The following is a 20,593-nucleotide window of genomic DNA, read 5'->3' as shown; positions in this document are numbered from 1 at the left end:
CTGTTGGATCGGACCACACGGGCCAGCCTTCGCTCCCCACGTGCATCAATGAGCCTTGGCCACCCATGACCCTGTTGCCGGTTTACCACTGTTCCTTCCTTGAACCACTTTTGATAGATACTGACCACTGCAGACCGGGAACACCCCACAAGAGCTGCAGTTTTGGAGATGCTCTGACCCAGTCACAACTTGGCCCTTGTCAAATTCTTATGCTTGTCCACCTGGTCATAATGTTATGCCTGGTTGGTGTATATATATATATAACAATTAAGCTGATTAGTTGGCAAATCTTTGTGTTTAAATATGTAAATTTAATACATGTCAAAATCATTGTCTGAGGAACTGGGTTTGTCCATCATACCATGTGTAACAGGCTTTCCATGGTAATGAAAAATTACTAAAGATAAACCAGTAATTACCCAGTTTTTAACATTAAGAGGGGCTTGACAGTGTCATTGGTTATTTTAGTGGTTAAGTATAGACACATAATTGAATTAAAATCAGCTCAGTGTACCCAGGCCTTCTCATCATTCATTCCATTCATCCTTCATCATCCTGAACCAATATCAAAGACTAAAGAGAACAAAACTACATTAAAACTAAGTTATCATGTAAACAACAGTCACAAATTTGGAATAACCAAGAATGCAGCTCAACCAAAATATGTCATTTGTCTTTTTTGTCTTTATATGTAATCTAATAGTCTTGGTGAATTAAACTTTATAGTAGAGCCCCAAATAAGTAAATGACCAGAAAAATAACTCAACAAATGTGACCCACAACACACAATTGTTATAATCAATCTTAAAGGAACAATATACATGAAATGTTAAATGGGACAACAAATTTACTGAGTGAGCCAATATATATAAATCAGGTACAGTTACCTTATACATACTCAATGACCATTTTATTAGATCCAGTTACAACAAAGGTACATTTTCTAGGTATATAATCTCATGTATGTATCCAATCTGTTGTTGGCACTATCTATTCTGTCCATCAACCAAAAATCTACCACTGATTAAAAAATCGGGTACTGGACTATTCTTAGCACAACAGTGTCATCACAGTGTCATACTTCGTTTGCTACAGTCGGGTTGAGTTCAGGGCTCTGTACAGGCCACTTGAGTTTCTTTATGCCTTTTTAAGTTGTAAGACCATTTGTTTTTGGACCTCAGGAGCACAATCATGTTAGAAATAAGAGGCCTTTCCCAAACTGTTTATACAGAGTTGAATGATTTTTTATTATTATTATTCATATAAATCATTTTATTTGTTTTCTATTTTATTCATGCATTTTTTCCCATTTTCTTCCAATTTATCTCTTCTGCTGCTGGGGGATCCCTGATTGCAGTCGAGGTGGGTATATTGCTGCTCACACCTCCTCGACCTGCATGCAGCCTTTAGCGGAACCCTTTTCACCTATGCACTCTGGACAGGCGCCTCTCTATATGCTAATCAGGATCCTTAAACAGCGTTTAAAGACCCCACCCACATAGTCCGGTCAACCCGCCCAAGCAGAAACGTGTCTGCTGAAGGCACTGTCAATTATGCTCGCTAGATGGCGCCCAGCTGACTGGTGGCAATGCCGAGTTTCAAACCGAGGAGTTCAGAATCTCGGCGTGCAAGCGGAATATCCCGTTGCGCCATCTGGGCGCCCATATGAATAATTTTAAATATTTATCAGCAATTGGTGTAGAAAAAACAATTTACCTTAATTAGTAGGGGTGTGCACATACTTGTAAATTAAAATTACATGTATTTTAGCATGGACATATCATAAAATTATTTGTATGTAATACGGGTATCTCTAGCTCTGACCTCAGTGCCCTAACTGAAGTCAAAAGAGATATTTTTGTATTTTACACATCAGTAAATTGGATTATCGTATATCATACGGTCGTGTGGTAATCGTGGGAGAATCTCCTGAACCAGCACATTAACATGCAAAGGCTGCATAACTGTATGAGATGTCATAAAAATTTTTTAAAGATTGATGTGTTTCGACAAGTTGGGTCTTAAATACTAAGGAATATGTTCAACTTTAATCCTTTCTAATATTGTGGCTACTAAAGCTTTTTAAAAAAGGAAAGCTATTCTTGACTGGGTTCATTGTTTTGTCAGCACAGAAGTACCTTGAAACTCAATGTCAATTGGTTCTGGGACTGGCGTTGAGTTTTACAGTATTTTTTTTCCTTAAGGATGTATGGTAAACCTGTTAATGCGTTCCATGGTCCTGTGGAACTGCATATATTTTAGACTAATGTAAAATAATGGGGTTGTTTTTGACACTTATTCACTGAAAATACCACAAATATAATATAAAATAAAACACTGAAATACAATTAAAAACAGTTAAAAATCAATCAAAAATACAATAAAACCTGCCGTTTACCTTTGTCGTTCTTTTAATACATTAAGTTACATTATTTTTTTTAACAATAAGAGTTTTAGACTCTCTGAAAAGCTGATCTTACAATTTCTCAAAACCCTGAGCTATAACACAAGTTTAAAAGTGAAACATGAGAAAGATCCAGCTAAACACAGATACATGTGGAGCTTTTAGAGTGGATTTGACGGTTATTCCACACAAATGCAGATTCGTTTTACACCGCTCAAGCTAAACGCTGAACAAAGCAGCAGTCGCACACACGTTGAGTTTAAGGGAACAAATTTCTCGATGAAGGCCGTTAAGTTTTAAAGATTTTGAGTTTAGAGGACGTTGAGTTACAAGGTACCACTGTATTTTATACTGCTGGTTTACAGTGGGGATTGTTTTAAATCCTGTTTTTTGCCGTTAAAATTAATAGGTTCACAACTTTCTCACTCCATTCTAGTTACTTAGTAAGCAGTCACTGACAGAGGCACCAGTTGTAACCCCGGAGCTGCGCTGCTGATCGATAAAGCAGGAGCAAGATCAGGAGACTTACCCATGGCAGAACTATATTGTGGATAAAAAGCCATACAAACAAAAGAAAGACAAATAACTAAATAAACACAATAAACCAAATAAATAAAAGAACACCAAAACAAAACCGCAGCCCAAAGCGAGACTCAAAAATAGAAAAGACGGCGAGATGCCGGGCTACATTACGCAAGCAGGAACATTGAACTCCATGCAACACGATCTCCAAGAAACTCTGAAACAAAGGGATCTTCTTAAGAGGCTCAGCAGAGGAACGTTGGTAGCAGCTACAAAACCCAAAATGCTGCAAGCCACCCACGAACAACACCCAAGTGAGAGGGGTGTCCAAAAGCTACAAAACCAAAAACCTTTTTATCTATTATCTGTTTACTGTTCTTCAGAAAACCAGAGCTGAAGAACAGTTTTTAAGAGTTTACAAAGTTTATGGAGAACAGTTTAGCAAGAGAGCTAGTTAGAGACACAGGGAGGCAGTCAGAGGACTCCCAGGGTTGTATGGGTACCTGTTTGTGACTGGTGTTATATAAAATAAATATGAGAGTGGGAAAACAGAACATTTTCAGCAAGTAGTGGCTTGTTTCTGAACTAGTTATCCTGCTGGCTGGATATTTTTGAGTGTTGAAGAATTCTCAGGGTTTAAAACCTCAGCTATGCTGCTGTGCTTGACAGACTCATACTAGCTTTACACAAGGTACCACGTCAGTGTCACTGCTGTGCTAAAATTTATCAGTAATTTGGGTACTATCTGGTCAGTGGTGGTTCTATTGTCCCATACAGATGGAGTGGTTACTTTACCGCAACCAATAATCTAAAGTCATAATATGTACAACCCCAAATCAGAAAAAGTTGGGACAGTATGGAAAATGCAAATAAAATAAAAATGCAGTGTTCCTTACATTTACTTTGACTTTAATTTGATTGCAGACAGGATGAACCTGAGATATTTCATTTGTTAATGTACCTCCATTCCTGCATTTCAGGCCTGCGACACATTCCAAAATAAAGTTGGGACGGGGGAAATTTAGGGCTTGTAATGAGGTGAAAAAACTAAATAATGATGTGATTCCAAACAGGTGATGTCAACAGGTGATTAAAATCATGGTTTGGTACAAAGGCAGCATCCAGGAAAGGCTGAGTCTTTGATGAGCAAAGATGATCAGAGGATCTTTAAGGGATTTGCATATTTCTCCCTCTACAGTCCATAATATCATTAAACAATTCAAGGAATTGGGAAGAATTTCAGTGCATAAAGGCCAAGGGCGCAAGCTTAAGCTGAACCCCCATGATCTTCGACCCCTCAGACGGCACTGCATCAAGAACCGCCACTCAACAATAGCTGATATAACCACATGGGTGAGGGGATTACTTTGGCAAACCTTTGTCAAGCTCTACAATACAGAGTTACATGCACAAATGCCACTTAAAACTTTACTGTGCAAACAAGAAGCCATATGTTAACCATGTCCAGAAGCGGCGTTGACTTCTCTGGGTTTGGAGGCATCTAGGATGGACCATCACACAGTGGAAACGTGAACTATGGTCGGATGAATCAGCATTCCAGGTCTTTTTTTGGAAAAAATGGACGCTGTGTGCTCTGGACCAAAAACGGAAAAGGACCATCCAGACTGTTATCAGCAACAAGTCCAAAAGCCAGGGTCTGTCATGGTATGGGGCTGTGTCAGTGCCCTTGGCAAAGGAGAAAGGTACATTGAGATCTTAGAGCAACATATGCTGCCTTCAAGACGTCATCTTTTCCAGGGACGTTCATGCATTTTTCAACAAGACAATGCAAAACCACATGCTGCACACATTACAAAGGCATGAAATGCAGGAATGGATGTTTATTAATAGATGAAATGAAGTTGAGCAGACAAAACATGAAATATCTCAGGTTCATCTTGTCTGCAATCAAATAAAAGTCAAAGTAAATGTCAGAAACTCTGTGTTTTTTTAATTATTATTTGCATTTTCCATGCTGTCCCAACTTTTTCTGATTTGGGGTTGTATTAGTATACCTGCAAATGTTGGGAAAAGCCAATAAAATGGTCAGTGACAGTATGTATAAGGAGTATATCCTTTTCTAGGATAAGTCTGTATTTTACAAAAGGTTTTCTAAAAAATAGATACATTTGATCGGATCTCTTATTCACAATAGCATTCCCACTGTACTGTCTTTGAAAGTCTTTATCAGTCTCTTACAGCAATAATCCTCAGGGATGCACAGTTAGGTCCATTCATTCAGTATGTGTCTATATTTCTATGTTCTGTACTACATGGTACCATGATAATACCAGAATGGATCAATAAATAAATTAAAAAAAGTAATAAATACATAAATATCTTTCTTTTAAATAAATACTGATTTGCCTCAGCATGGCAAGACTTCCGTTTGCTGCACGTTGTCCTGTTTGTCATCACTGAGTCACTTGCTTTTTGCTTGGATGAAAGAAGAAAGAAAAAACACCCACAAAAGAAAGAAAATAATAATAATTAATAATAATAAAAGGGAACAATGACTGTTCAGCACTTTGCATACGCCATACGACTCTCATGTCACACTCTTGATACCAGCTTATTGAAGACCTGTCAGACACCTCAGTCTCCAAAGCAGAATTAGCCACAGTTTTTAAGAGTGACACCATGATGTTTGTTGCACAATTTAATCTACTAACCATCTCAGTTGGGCTCTGGTGGAGCAGAGTGGTTAGTAAAAAAGGGGGGGCAGCTCCAGTACTTGTGGAACAACAAGTCATTAGCTTGTCACTTTGGGAACCAGACGGTGAGGAATGCTAGGAACCCTCTTCGTCAGGCTGTGCTGGGGCGTAGTATCCTGCCAGCTGCCTGAAGCGTGGGCCCCAGTCCCTGAGGTAGGAAAAGTCCTGCTCCGAGCTGGTGGACAAAGTGTGTATGGAGCTGAGCGAGAGTGCCGGTGAGCCGCTGCCCTCCAGCGCGTATGTCTGGAACGAGTCGTACGGTGGTACCGACGGATCCGCGTCCGCCTGCTCCACTTTCTTTCGGATATAGCCTTTAAACAGAGAAAAATCAGCCACCTCTCTGTCTGGGTTCACATGGTTTTGTACGCGCTGGGGCAGCGACTCGGAGCTCTTGGCTTCGGGAAAGTCGTAGAGGTTGCGCAGGGCGGTCATGTCGTAGGCCTGGGTATCCTGTTCACCTCCGCCCTCGTCGTTGTATTTGATGACGTTGTCGCGCATGTCTTCCTCGTCCTCGCACATTCGCCGACCCTTTCTGTGGTGCTTCAAGGTCACAATCAGCAACACAAGGACTATTGAGAAAGAGGGAGACAGGATAAATACAGACATACTTATTAGTGTCGGTTAACCAAATTGAATTAGTGCAAATGAGACTGTATTTCACACACTAGCTTAAATAATATACATGATCATATATCCTTGTAAAGCCTTTTGAATATATTAGTAAAATTAAGGACTTTCTGCCATCTAACAATGTACATGTAGTACATATAATTAAAATACCAATGAGAAATGAAATTGGTAAGTACTTTGTCTTCAATACATTATTCAACCATGTATAATTATGAAATAAAGTACAGCAGGCATGCAGTTATAAAAAAAATACTGTGTAATAAAATAAAGCCAACACACTGATACAACCACAGAGTTGATTATTTGCTAACTACTGCAGGCCCTGCAGTCCTCAATTTTCAATTTCTTGCTTGCCTGTAACTATTAAATAGCAGCTACTCACAATCACTCAGCTATCATCAAGAAATTGTATACACTGATCAGCCATAACATTAAAACCACCTCCTTGTTTCTACCCTCACTGTCCATTTTATCAGCTCCACTTACCATATAGAAGCACTTTGTAGTTCTACAATTACTAACTGTAGTCCATCTGTTTCTCTACATATATTTTTAACCTGCTTTCACCCTGTTCTTCAATGGTCAGGACCCCCACAGGACCACTACAGAGCAGGTATTATTTAGGTGGTGGATCATTCTCAGCACTGCAGTGACAATGACATGGTGGTGGTGTGTTAGTGTGTGTTGTTCTGGTATGAGTGGATAAGACACAGCAGCACTGCTGGAGTTTTTAAATACTGTGTCCACTCACTGTCCACTCTATTAGACACTCCTACCTAGACCTTCATCAGTGGTCAGAGGACGCTGTCCACGGGGCGCTGTTGGCTGGATATTTTTTGGTTGGTGGACTATTCTCAGTCCAGCAGTGACAGTGAGGTGTTTAAAATCTCCAGCAGCATTGCTGTGTCTTATCCACTCATACCAGCACAACACACACTAACACACCATTAAAAAAATGTGATTGTTTTTTAAATAATAAAGGCATTTATTTATTTAGTGACAATAAATATGTAAAACATTAACTAGATAATACAAGTATTGGCAGCATAACATTATATAAGGGCTAAAATATTTTGATTAAAATTAAAATAATTTATTTATCTATTTTTTTATTTTTTTATTTATAATATGTTATTTTTTGAACAATATATTAAGTAGGTTATAACTGAAGAAAACAAATTTTAGTCAGAAAAAGAGAGTTTTGCTAACTATATTTTATCTATTAGATTAAAAAGTAAAGTATTTTCAGTTTTCTAAATTGACATCACAAGTAAGGCATGAAACATTTCAAACATGAAATTTTCCTCATCTAATAAAAGTAGCATCAATTAGGATATAGAATAGATATTTTTGGTGTGTAGGTCTACCTGAAATCAATTTAAAAAAGCAAATGTCTTCTGTTTTGTAGCTTTATAGTAAGAGTTACAATTATATACGTAGAATCTGGGCTCACGGGTGGCTCAGCAGTCTAATGCGCTAACTTACCTCTGAGATTTCAAGCTATCAAGTTCAAATCTCAACTGTGACTCTACAGTATATTTGATGCTACTCTATGTGAAGCCCTGTCTCTGGCAGGTGAAAAGTAGCATTTAGAGACTGTGTGTGTGTTTTAGGGAGCAGATGATAGTCTGCAGCTCTCTTTGTTGAGGGTCTGGTAAGGGTGAGGGTCTGCAGTGGAAGTCTGGAGGAAGTTACAATTAGAAAATTGAATACAACTAGACTGAAAGAAAAATAGAAAAAATGCAATAAAATAAATGAAATAAGTAAATAGAAAGTTAGCCAGAACATCAAAACGTCCATCAGACATATGTCAAAAACACTTAAAATTCCTTGTGATATTTTTGAGCAGTGACATATTTGAAAAATGTAGCTCAGATCAAGTGTAAAATCAACTGAGGCTTAAAACCAGCATCTGTAGATAAGTCTGCTTATTAAGTAAAATGAATAAATAATACTACATATGTCTCATGAGTTTCAAATTAGTAAAACACTTGTCACAGTCAAATATTAAATAATACAATATTTTTACATTTCAGACAAGAATGTATAGGCCACTGCTTTTGTGTGTATATTTTTATTATATAATATTTTTTATTTATTTATTTTCATGGCTTTGGCTTTGCTTAGTTTATTATTCTAGGGTCACTTATGTATAGATTATGTTCTGTATTGTTGTGTCCTCTTATTGTGTGTCCATTGTTTCTTGCCTTTCTCATGTCAGTAATTGTAGCACATACTGCATAAAGCAACTTTCAACATACAGGAAGAAAGTACTGTCAAATAATAACTGATTCTGATTGTAATTATGTAGCCTTTGTTTAGCTGAAATTAATTTTAATAAACATGTAAATGTAAATAGTGAATGAACTTACAAAACAAATCTGGGGGACACGGCTCAGTGAATTTTGGCCTATTGTGAACAACGCTACAAGAATTGTTATAAGTCTTAGAGATTCAAGTTCTTTTAGCTTGAGAAATATTTGTTGATGTTTTGCACCCATTACTGAGGATAATGTAAGAATGAATTAATATTGGTCACCTGTACAAAGCCACTATAACTTGGCTAGATCTTTAGTTTTCATCTAAACAAATTTCTGCCTGATATTAATTATAAGATAAGATTCCTTTTTTGATCCCCATGGGGGAAATTCGAGTAAATACGGTTATAAAAAATAAAACAGAGTAAAATAAAATATAAGTAAAATAAAAAATGAATACAGTTGTGACAAATTACAACTATACAGGAAGACTCTATCTATCTATCTATCTATCTATCTATCTATCTATCTATCTATCTATCTATCTATCTATCTATCTATCTATCTACACACACACACACACACACACACACACACACACACACACACACACACACACACACACACAGACAGACAGACAGACAGACAGACAGACAGACAGACAGACAGATAGATAGATATTTATATATATGTGTGTGTAGTATGTAGTGTAAAGTCAAATGCACAAATGCAAGGAAAAGATGAAAGAAAAAGGTGGGGAAGAAGATCTTTGAAATATTGTATTGTTTAGGCTGCTGGTCAGTGTGAGGACAGCCTGTGTTTTTTGCTGTCGTTATGCAGTCTGATGGCAGTGGACACATAAGAACGTCTGAAGCGCTTCATCTTGCTCTTTGTTGGAATAAGCCTATGACTAAATGATGTATTTTATTATGTATTTTTATTTATTTATTATTATTATTATTATTATTATTATTATTATTATTCTTATTCTTCTTCTTATTATTATTATTATTATTATTTGCTTTTGGCTGCTCCTGTATTTATTTCAAATTAACAGTAGTAAATAAAATATATAACAATATAAAGTATAAAAGTATAAAGCTTACTTACACCAGTTTATTTTTTACATTTATTTTTATTAATGTATTTTTTTATTTCATTTCAGAAAACAATTTATCCTGATTAAGGTTGGGGTTGGTCTGGTTATGTCTGTATAGATGCCCGGTTGGCCTATAGAACCACCAAGATTCAAAACAGGCTCTTAGCAGTAATGGGCTAACGTGAAAGACCGCTGCACTTCCTAAGGGTTTAAAGAAATTCTAGTTTTTACATGAAGCTGCATCAATCAAGAAACTTTAGGTTTAAATAAAATGTACCTGAGAAATCTGGTGAAATTTCATGCAGAGTTTACATTTGTTGGAATTTAATCAGCACTTGTTATACAAAAGCATAACTTAGCTTATCTAAGTAATAGACTAAAACAGATCATCAAAATATTGAGTGTGCTTACTACTGCAGGGTACTGGCTGAGATTGAATGCACTATTACCCAGCCCAACTGCAAATGATCCAATATGTATGTGTGTAGCACTTTATGAGGGTCATAAGCTTAGCCTGCTAATAGTGACTCAGACAAGCAAGGGATCATGGTGGTATTGTATGTCTTTTATACTGAGGATATTTTAAAGCACAAGAGAATAAATGATATTACTACAAAGCACAGATTCTTTTTTATATTAATACTATAACTGAAATTAATACTATACTTATTTCACCATGATGGAGCTTTAAGACACCAAAGCAGTGAGATCACAAGTTATGAGAATGCTCAGACCCTAGAAAAGGACATGTCAGGAGCCCTAAATTAGAAGACGTGATTTGGCGTGCAGGTGTGTAGCTCAAAACCTTGGTACATTGATAGTGTAAAGCATAGCCACTCCAGGCCCATAGTGCAGGAACAAATGTATTGAAATTGATTCTCGTTGCCTCAGGATGGCAATGAAGTTGACTCAGGACTTGGGGAGGCTGTGAATCAGGTAAGCAGTAAGCAGTCTATATTCTCTGTAGTGGAGATGGAACACCAGAGGGCAAAAGGCTGCAGTAATCACGCCTAAAATGTTTACCTTTTTATAGCTTCAGAGTAATCAAGCTTTTGATAAAAGCTGATCTTTCCAAATAAGGGTAAATGAGCATTATTCAAAAGCATTTCTAAGAATTAAGACTTTCCAACACTTTGCTCAAGGTGGTGTGCAGATATATTTGTAATTAATGTAAAGTTAAGGCAGAATTGAAAAGGAAAACAACTGGAATGCATCATTTAATCCACTAATGATAATGAAAGAAAACAAAAGCTGCATTCATCTAAATAAATCAATGAGCCTTTCATTCAGCTGAATTATCTTAATTAGGTCTTCTGTTGGTAATTTAAAAGCGCCCCCTTTACTCCTGATGTGCATGTGCTCAATTAAACTGCAACTTTTGACACACAACACATGAGCTGTTGGAACACAAGAGAAAGTGACAAATGTGTTTCCAAACAATACATTTAATATTCTTCATACACAAATCAGTGGTAAGGTATTAATTCATTCATTCATTCATTTATTTATATAAAACAGTGATTCTTATAATAATAATAAATATAATAATACACTTTTTAAAAGCAAACAAGTTGCAAACTGAGATTTTTTGCTGAAAATATAAACAATAAATTAGCTAAAGATAACTAAAATCAAACATCATGTCTGTTCAAAAGCATAAGTCTATTATTATTATTAGTAGTAGTACATTTACATTTTCAGCATTTAGCAGACGCTTTTATCCAAAGCGACTTACACAATAAGTGGAACACGATGAGCAATTGAGGGTTAAGGGCCTTGCTCAAGGACCCAACAGTGGCAACTTGGTGGTGGTGGGGCTTGAACCGGCAACCTTCTGTTTACTAGTCCAGTACCTTAACCTCTGAGCTATCACTGGCCCCAGTGGTTAAGGTACTGGTAGTAGTAGTAGTAGTGTGTTCAAATGCACCTCGTGGAACACGTGTGGACCAGGACCACAGAACTTGGGTAATGGAGGTTGAGTGGGATGAAGAGGAGCAGGTGGTGGCGGCGGAGCTCTCCGGAATGAACTCAAATAAACACTCGGACATGCTGAGTGAGCGTGGGGGAGTGTGTAGGATCATGAGTATGAACACCGAGCAGCTTATCCTGCAGCTGGGCAGGTACATGTTCGCCAGGGAGTACGAGGACTCACTGGGCACCTGTGTGATCTTTGAGGGGCAGCAGCAGGATCAGGTAGGTTCGAACCAGAATCCTGTCCTGAACTACAAGTGCCACACCACCAAGAAGCTGATGCTGCAGAGGACTTTCTTATACGAGAGGAAAGAGGGGGAGGTGAGTACTGGTGGTATTGAGATCCTGTCACTAAATGAAGGGGAGATGGGTGGCAGGGCCAGCACCGTCTGCCACTATGCCCTGGACCCTACAGAGACCCAGGGGCCCAACGCAGGAGATGTGATTGGCTATGACTCAGACATTGAAATAACAGAGACTGGAGAAAGTTCAGTAATGAAGGACAGTGACCGAAACACCAGAAGTCTGAGAATAATCTGATTCTGATAGTTGTAGCCAAGCGGTTGAGGTACTGGACTAGTGGTCGAAGGGTCGCCCCACCACTGCCAGACAGCCACTGTTGGACCCTTGAGCAAGGCCCTTAACTCTTAGTTACTTAGACAATATATACTGTCACAGTACTGTAGGCCGCTTTGGATAAAAAGCATCTGCTAAATGCTGAAAATGTAAAGTAGTAGTAATAGTAGTAGTATTACAATCACTGCTATAAATAAATAAATCCCTTACCACTGATTTATGTGTCCGAAGAGTAACAAGGGACAATACAGAAGATTGTTTGTACCAGCAGTGATCACAATGTATAACACTTCACTGTGTCAGGACATAATTGAACACTGAGCTACTATCAGGATAGCCTCATGGCGCATGATTTGGCTCTCTGTTTATGAAGCCTACAATACATTACACTACTGTTAATATTTACTGCAAAGAACACCTTTCAACAGTTTAGTATATTACAGATCTCATTCCATAATATTTACTGCAATGTAACTTTTTAAAGTTTTTATATACAGTATATACAGTATAAGTATAATAAGAAATATATAGTATATATATAATAAGAAATGTAGTATGTAATATATATTACTTCCACTTCCATATATATATTACATATTACATAGTATGTACAACAGTGCTTGTGTACTTTAATACTTTTTGCTTTAATGTATCTTGAGCTGCTGTAATAACTGACTTTCCCTTTGGGATTAATAAAGTTATCTGTCTATCTATCGATCTTTCTGTCAGTATGTCTATCTATCTATCTATCTGTCTGTCTGTCTGTCTGTCTGTCTGTCTGTCTGTCTGTCTGTCTGTCTGTCTGTCTGTCTGTCTGTCTATCTATCTATCTATCTATCTATCTATCTATCTATCTATCAACTATCTATCTATCGTCTGTCTGTCTGTCTGTCTGTCTGTCTGTCTGTCTTTCTGTCTTTCTATCTTTCTATCTTTCTATCTATCTATCCATCTATATATCTATCTTCTGCTTTAATTAACATGTACTATGGGGGGGTTTCTGTGTAGGGGTACAATTATTGTAGGTTCTTTTAATGGGTTATTTCAGTTTTACAGTTTTACAAACCAAAATTAATACTAAGTAAGTATATGTTTTACGGTCATTCATTTGGTCACCCTGCCAAATTGCTGCAGTTGTGTTCAGAATGGAACAGAAAAAAGTATACTGTTTAACATAAGTTTAACATAAGTTTAACATAAGTCAAACAGCACCAGCTATCATACTGCACTCTGAGGTTTATCTCACAAAAGCACTTTTTGTACGAATGTGGAATAATGTATAAATTGTCAGCTCAGTAATTTCTTTACAGTAATTGCTTACAGTAAAGACAATTTTATTTGCACAAATTTTATACAATTATTTTAATTAGAAGCATTATACAAACACTGTGCATGAGATTTTAGTCCTGTATATTCTAATTTATTGTCCTTTAATGTTGCTGTGTGGTTCAGATCAGATAATTAATATTAGTGGTGACCAGTTTACTTATGAGGTCCAGTGGGTTAGAACTGTGGCTTTTATCTTGCTTACACTGTGCCAAAGATAAATGTGGATTTTTCAGTCAGAGTAGAAATACTACTATGTTTTGTTTACAAGAATTACGATTTTACGATTTTTTTTTAGATCATCTACACTAAAAAGAGAGTTGTGATATGGCTGAGTAAATTTAAAGTGTGTCTGTAGAAAATGTGTTGACATTTAATAAATAAAAAAAAAAAAGAAAAGAAATACAAACATTTGTAAGGTCAGGCACTGTTGCTGGGTGAGAAAGCCTGACTTGCATTCGGTGATTTTATTCTTCCTGAAGGAATTCAGTAGGGTCGAGGTCAGGGCTTCTGTGCAGGGCACTGGAGTTTCTACAAATTAAACTTAGCAAACCATGTCTTTATAGAGCTCGCTTTATGTGCAGGGGCACACTCACGCTGAAGCAGAAAAAAGCCTTCCCCAAACTCTTGCCCTAAAGTTATAGTTATATAAATAAATATACACCAATCAGCCATAACATTATGACCACCTCCTTGTTTTTACACTCACTGTCCATTTTATCAGCTCCACTTACCATATAGAAGCACTTTGCAGTTCTACAATTAATGACTGTAGTCCATCTGTTTCTCTACATACTTTTTTAGCCTGCTTTCACCCTGTTCTTTATTGGTCAGGACCCCCACAGAACCACCACAGAGCAGGTATTATTTAGGTGGTGGATCATTCTCAGCACTGCAGTGACAATGACATGGTGGTGGTGTGTTAGTGTGTGTTGTGCTGGTATGAGTGGATCAGACACAGCAGCACTGCTGGAGTTTTTAAATACCATGTCCACTCACTGTCCACTCTATTAGACAATCCTACCTAGTTGGTCCACCTTGCAGATGTAAAGTCAGAGATGATCGCTCATCTATTGCTGCTGTTTGAGTTGGTCATCTTCTAGACCTTCATCAGTGGTCACAGGACGCTGCCCACGCCCTGTTAACTGGATATTTTTGGTTGGTGGACTTTGCTCAGTTTAGCAGGGACAGTGAGGTGTTTAAAAACTCTATCAGCGCTGCTGTGTCTTATTCACTCATACCAGCACAACACACACTAACACACCATCACCATGTCATTGTCACTGCGGTGCTGAGAATGATCCACCACCCAAACAATACCTACTCTGTAGTGGTCCTGTGGGGGTGATAAACAGCATGAAAGGGGGTAACAAAGCATGCAGAGAAACAAGGAGGTGGTTTTAAAGTTTTGCCTGATGGGTGTATATTCCATTTTATGAAACTGAATTTATAAGCCTGTTAGCAATAGGTGTGGATCAATAATAAAAATAAGAGTCTCTACATGTAACAGTGGGCTCTTGACGAGAGATGAGGGTGAAAACATATGCAGAGATGTTAAGTATTGTTTATTCATGATTGTTTATTCATTATAATGAACAAGACTAGGTTTTATGGGACAAAACACACAAACGCATGAACTATGCTAACCACATTGTTACCACGTGAGACGCGACAAAACCGCTTTAGCACTTTCACGTCTGAAAAAAAGTTTGAAAAACCCTGCACTAGTGCACCAGTTCTGGGATTCTGAACTCCACAAGTTCAAATATTAGCTCAGCTACCGGTCGTCTGGGTGCTCCCTAGCGAGCACAATTGTCAGTACCTGCAGCAGACAAAATTGGCCGCTAAAATATGCTGGGTGGAAAAAGACTGGACTAAAAAGGGGGCGAAGTCTTCAACGCTGTGTAAGGACCCTGGTTAGTAGCCCAAGGCGCCTGTACAGAAGTGAAGAAATGTGGAGGTCAGAGCATTTATTCCTAGTAAACTACCAACATGGCCAGTACCCACATGTGCAGACAGCTTTAACAAATGATTTCTCTTAGCAGACTGGGCCGACAAGGTGACTTCCTTTGGCCCACACATCTTTCTTTGAGAAATAATGTTAATGTTTTATTAATGGTCTCTTGTCTGGAGGCACAAGTCAGATCTAAGTTCATTAATAATCCATGAGTACAAATGTGATAAAACTGATATTGTTGTGAGGACCATGTAACCGTCTTATATGAGAAATCTGGGGGTCTAGAGGTTAGTCGGTTTAGCACGCTTTTATCTAGCCACATGGCGTGGATACAGCAAAATAAAAGCTTTCTGAGGAACAGCCATTAGGTAAGGAGATAGTGAAGTGCTAAATTATAATTAAAATGCCTCGGGAGAAAAGAAATCCATACATTTTGATGTATTTTTCTTGCTGATTCATCAATTTTTATTTCAGCTTTCATTAAAGCTTCATCTTCTGACTACTTTCAGTAAAATGAATTTTAAATAACCTTACTTTCAAAGGCAAGCTTGTTATATTAATTTGTGAATAAGGGACAAGACATCCACATTTACATTTATAGCATTTAGCAGAAGTCTTTATCCAAAGCGGCTAAGGGTTGAGGTGAAATCTAAAGGTTTAAGGTTAAGTGCCTTGCTCAGGGGTCCAACAGTGGCAGCTTGGCAGTGTTGTGGGGATTGAACTGGCAACCTTCTGATTACTAGTCCAGTAGCTTAACCACTGAGCTACCACTGGCCTGATATGAGTATGGTTGCTGTGCTCAGTGCTTGGCTTAAGCTGTGCAGTAAAACAGTGTATCTGTGCACTGATGGAGTTTTTAAACACCTCACTGTCACTGCTGGACTGAGAATAGTCCACCAACCAAAAGTATCCAGCCAACAGCACCCTGTGGGCAGCATCCTGTGACCACTGATAAAGGACTAGAAGATGACAAACTCAAACAGCAGCAATAGATGAGTGATCGTCTCTGACTTTACATCTACAAGGTGGACCAACTAGGTAGGAGTGTCTAACAGAGTGGACAGTGAGTGGACACGGTATTTAAAAACTCCAGCAGCGCTGCTGTGTCTGATCCACTCATACCAGCACAACACACACTAACACACCACCACCATGTCAGTGTCACTGCAGTGCTAAGAAAGATCCACCACCTAAATAATACCTACTCTTTGGTGGTCATGTGGGGGTCCTGTCCATTAAAGAACAGGGTGAAATCAGGCTAAAAAGGTATGTAGAGAAACAGATGGACTACAGTCAGTAATTGTAGAACTTCAAAGTGCTTCTATATGGTAAATGGAGCTGATAAAATGGACAGTGAGTGTAGAAACAAGGTGGTTTTAATGTTATGGCTGATCGGTGTATTTTCTCTCCACTAATGGAATGTCTTGGTCGTTGTTTTAATACAATAAGCCACATTAAGCTTTGTTCATGTTAAGCATTGTTTGTACTGCCTGCGTTGCTTTTATCATGCCATATCAAACAGTTCGTCTCAGTGGAGGCACTTTGAAAAGGTCAGTGGCAAACTGGGTCAAAGTTCAATCCGGTGAAAATGCACAGTGCACGCTGCTTAGGAAAGCAGCAGCAAGCTAAGCAGCACCGCTTTACTCCATAGAAAACAACGGCACAGCCAGCTGATGTGAATGCGCCCTAATTCTAGCACTGAAGAATGTGTCAGTTTGATGGCCACCTCAAACCCACATCAGAACAGCTGCTTTCCTAAGTTATGATGTAACATCTAACAACTTGTAACAATTTCCCAAAGTTTGCTGTAGTAGTCATCATCATTCATTTTTCATTGCTGAGTTTAGAAACAGTGGAGCAGAAGTCCCTGTAGCAACCTATAGGAAGCCCATTTGTCATGTTTGACCCAGCATTCAAAGACAAAGAACACCAGCACAGCAGCTCTAAGCAAATTCGATCCTGTTCTATACTTCAAGAGTGTGTTGTAGAAGGGGTGCAGACTATTGAATAATCCATAATCCAAAAAATGTCCTGTGGTAGAATTACACACACACACACCTTGTGTGTGTATTTTAACACAGAGCTATGCATAAGGATAGCAGGTACTGTTTGGACACAGTGACCTGGGATCAGTCCTTACATTTGGTTGCATTCCTATAGTATATACAAGGGTTCTGCAAAAAGTTTCCACAGTTTTTTAACTCTATTTATTAACAATTAAAAAACAAAAACAAATGACATCACTTTTCTACATAGTCACCTTCTGATGCATTTTTTTCCAGCGTTGTACCAACTTTTTAATGCCATCAGCAAAAATGTTTCTGGTTGAGCGCATAGCCACTAATGCACCTATGCTTTCACATCATCATCACATGATAATCTTCTTTCACTTAAAGCATCCAAAAAGGTGGAAATCAGATGGCGCTAAATCCGGACTATAAGCTCTCTCAGTCTCTTAGACACGACCAATTACTACTCCTCCCACCCTCACTGTTTCCAACCAAAATATAAAAGTGTGGAAGCTTTTTGAAGATCCCTCGTATATATTATATTCTTACGATCCACCTATGCACCTTGCCTTGTCGTAGCACCTTTGTCTTTGTCTATGCTGACTTGTACCTATTTACTAACATTTTTTTTCCATTTCCAAAAAAAAAAAAAAAAAAAAAACACTTTGGTTTTAACAGGTTTCAGCAGATTCGTGTTCTTTGACTGTTGTTTACTAAAACTTGAGAAATGAAATGTTTACTATGGAAGCACTTCTGTAAGTCGCTCTGGATAAGAGCGTCTGCTAAATGCAGAAAATGTAAATGTAAATCTATGCACTTTTTTTTTGTAACCTCCCCCATCCCCTCTCCCCTATTGTCTTTGCACTATTGTCTTTCGTTGTCTGCACTGGAGATGTAGCCTGACAGTGTTTCGTTATACTGTACAACCCTGTATTGTATAATGACAATAAAGTTGAATTGAATTGAATTCACTTGTCAACAATTCCTAGAATCATCCCAGTAGAGGAAATGATGATGTAAAGTGGCCCTAGGTAAGGATTTCAAGACTGTGCCCGACCAAGATAGGCTCTGAAACAACTATCAGACCCTGATGAGGAAAGTGCTTAGTGGAAATGAACTACTACTACTAATACTACTAATACTAATATTACTAGTACTAATAATAATAAACTGTACTATACCAAAAATAGAACTATACCCCCCTCCCTATCCCCACCCTGTTTATGAAACACCTACTAGCCTTGTCAAAGCATCACAAATGTCACTTGGACCCTGTATACTCATTTCTTGAAGGCATATCAACATGTTATTTATTTATTCATGCTATTGTGTAATGTTATTTATCATTTAATTTATTTTCTATTCATTTATTTTGCTTGTGCATCATAACATCTAAGGTCATTTAGACTATGTGTTGCTCCATACAATTTTTACCCGATTGCATTATGCTTTCTCTCTACTGGTGCTAACCCCCGCCCCTGATTTAGGAGAGCGAACTGACACACGCCTCCTCCGACATGTGAGCAGTACCCAACTGCATCTTTTCACCTGCATGAAAAGAGTTCATATGCCAATCAGCCTTGTGCATGGAGAGCCACACCCTGATCAGCATTATTCCTCAACTCAGACGCCATCAATTAGCCAGCAGAGGTCGTAATTGTCCTACCTGGATAAACAACAGCCTAATGTTGTTCATATAGCCGCCCAGCCCAGCCAGATGGCAGAGCTGAGAATACGATGTATTCGAAATCCAAGCTCTGGTGTGCTAGAGTATTTTACCGCTGTGCCACCTGAGCGGCCTAAGAACTGTAAATAGGACTGTTGTTTCCTTTGAAGTACATGTTTCAATTAGGTGATACAATGTATGGGAGGTGGAAATATTTATAAGGCCTTTATAAGAAAAACAACAACAATACAGTTAATAGTTACAAGAAGTAGCTGGAAGTAGCAGCTGTAAAAAAACACTAGTTACAATTTACTATGAGATGTCATTTAACACACAGCAATCACACATTTATGATCCAGCATCCAGCCCATGTAAATTCTTTATTTACTTGATTAAAATTGCCTTTATGCTAAAAATTACACAGCTTTTGTTAAAATAGGTGAGTGGATACACCGTTTAAGTTGTCCGTTTTCCATGTTTACATTTTTATTTCTCCTGACACAAGTCCAACAGTAGATGCCAGATGAAGTATATTTAGATTTACTGCACCAGACGGCCTCTACGTATCTGTTATGCTACTTTGTTTTATAGATCAAGCTGCTGGTGGGAGTGTATCACAATGTTGTGATGCTGCCTTGTTGTTGATAACAGCAGCGATCTGAAAACATCATATAATACTCAGATTTACAGTCTGTGTTAGCTGAGCAAAAAAACTCCCACAATCTGGTCAGAGCAGCTGAATTCGCATTAAAGCAACAGCAGACCACACAACTGGTAAACTTCCAGAGTTGGACTTCAGGTTGTACATTATAACTTATAATAAATGTTCTTTTACAGCGATGAATTGTGCCCTCGAAGCTAAAAGGCTTTTTTTCGTACAATGGTATATGGGAGGGAAAAAAAACTCAATAATAGCCACAGTAATGTGTACAAATGACTTGCATGGGCGGCCTTTAATTGTTTTAATTTGCTTATAAATTACTTGGAAAGTTGCAGAGAAGGAAATTGGTGGCAATCGCCTGGAGAGAATTAGGGAGAGATATTCGTCTGGGACTGCTGATTGTCTTCCTCACGTATCTAATCAGTCTCTGCCTCCCTCACTCACTTAATAACTCCACTTTTTTTCTTCTCCTTAAGCCTGGAGGAGGTGGCTCTTTGACCATGTTGCTCTTTTGTTTTACTTTTCTATTTCATCACAATCAGACGCCCTTAAGAGACAGAGGAGAAGCAAATAGACTCTAAAAGATAAGCAAATAGGTTTTACTAGCTTCCTCTGCATAGCATCACACATATTACATCAGTCAGAATTTATACTGAGGATGCCAACAGTCAGTAAAATGTACTGTCTAAGGGCGCATTCACATGAGAAGCGGCAAAACCGCTTTTGCGCTGACTGTGCCGTTGTTCCCTATGGAGTGTGGCAGTGCTGCTTATCTTGCCGCTGTGTTTTGGCGCATTGAG

The 20,593-nt window shown here is 38.2% G+C and overlaps 1 protein-coding gene across 2 annotated transcripts in view; it reads right to left on the bottom strand.

Moving 5' to 3' along the window:
- Positions 1–5,695: 5,695 nt before the first annotated feature.
- The window catches only part of LOC134316305 (cadherin-22), a 152,339-nt gene continuing 137,441 nt past the window's right edge, over positions 5,696–20,593 (bottom strand). For both annotated transcript variants that reach the window (XM_062996651.1, XM_062996650.1), the window contains one exon: positions 5,696–6,209. In XM_062996651.1, the coding sequence (XP_062852721.1) occupies positions 5,716–6,209 (494 nt within the window). In that variant the 3' untranslated portion in view covers positions 5,696–5,715. The remainder of the gene's footprint in view (positions 6,210–20,593) is intronic.

Source organism: Trichomycterus rosablanca, chromosome 6 (genome assembly GCF_030014385.1).
Source record: "Trichomycterus rosablanca isolate fTriRos1 chromosome 6, fTriRos1.hap1, whole genome shotgun sequence".
NCBI classification, from domain to species: domain Eukaryota; kingdom Metazoa; phylum Chordata; class Actinopteri; order Siluriformes; family Trichomycteridae; genus Trichomycterus; species Trichomycterus rosablanca.
Note: the sequence above shows the minus strand (reverse complement) of the source record. Positions and strands in the feature narration are given on the sequence as shown.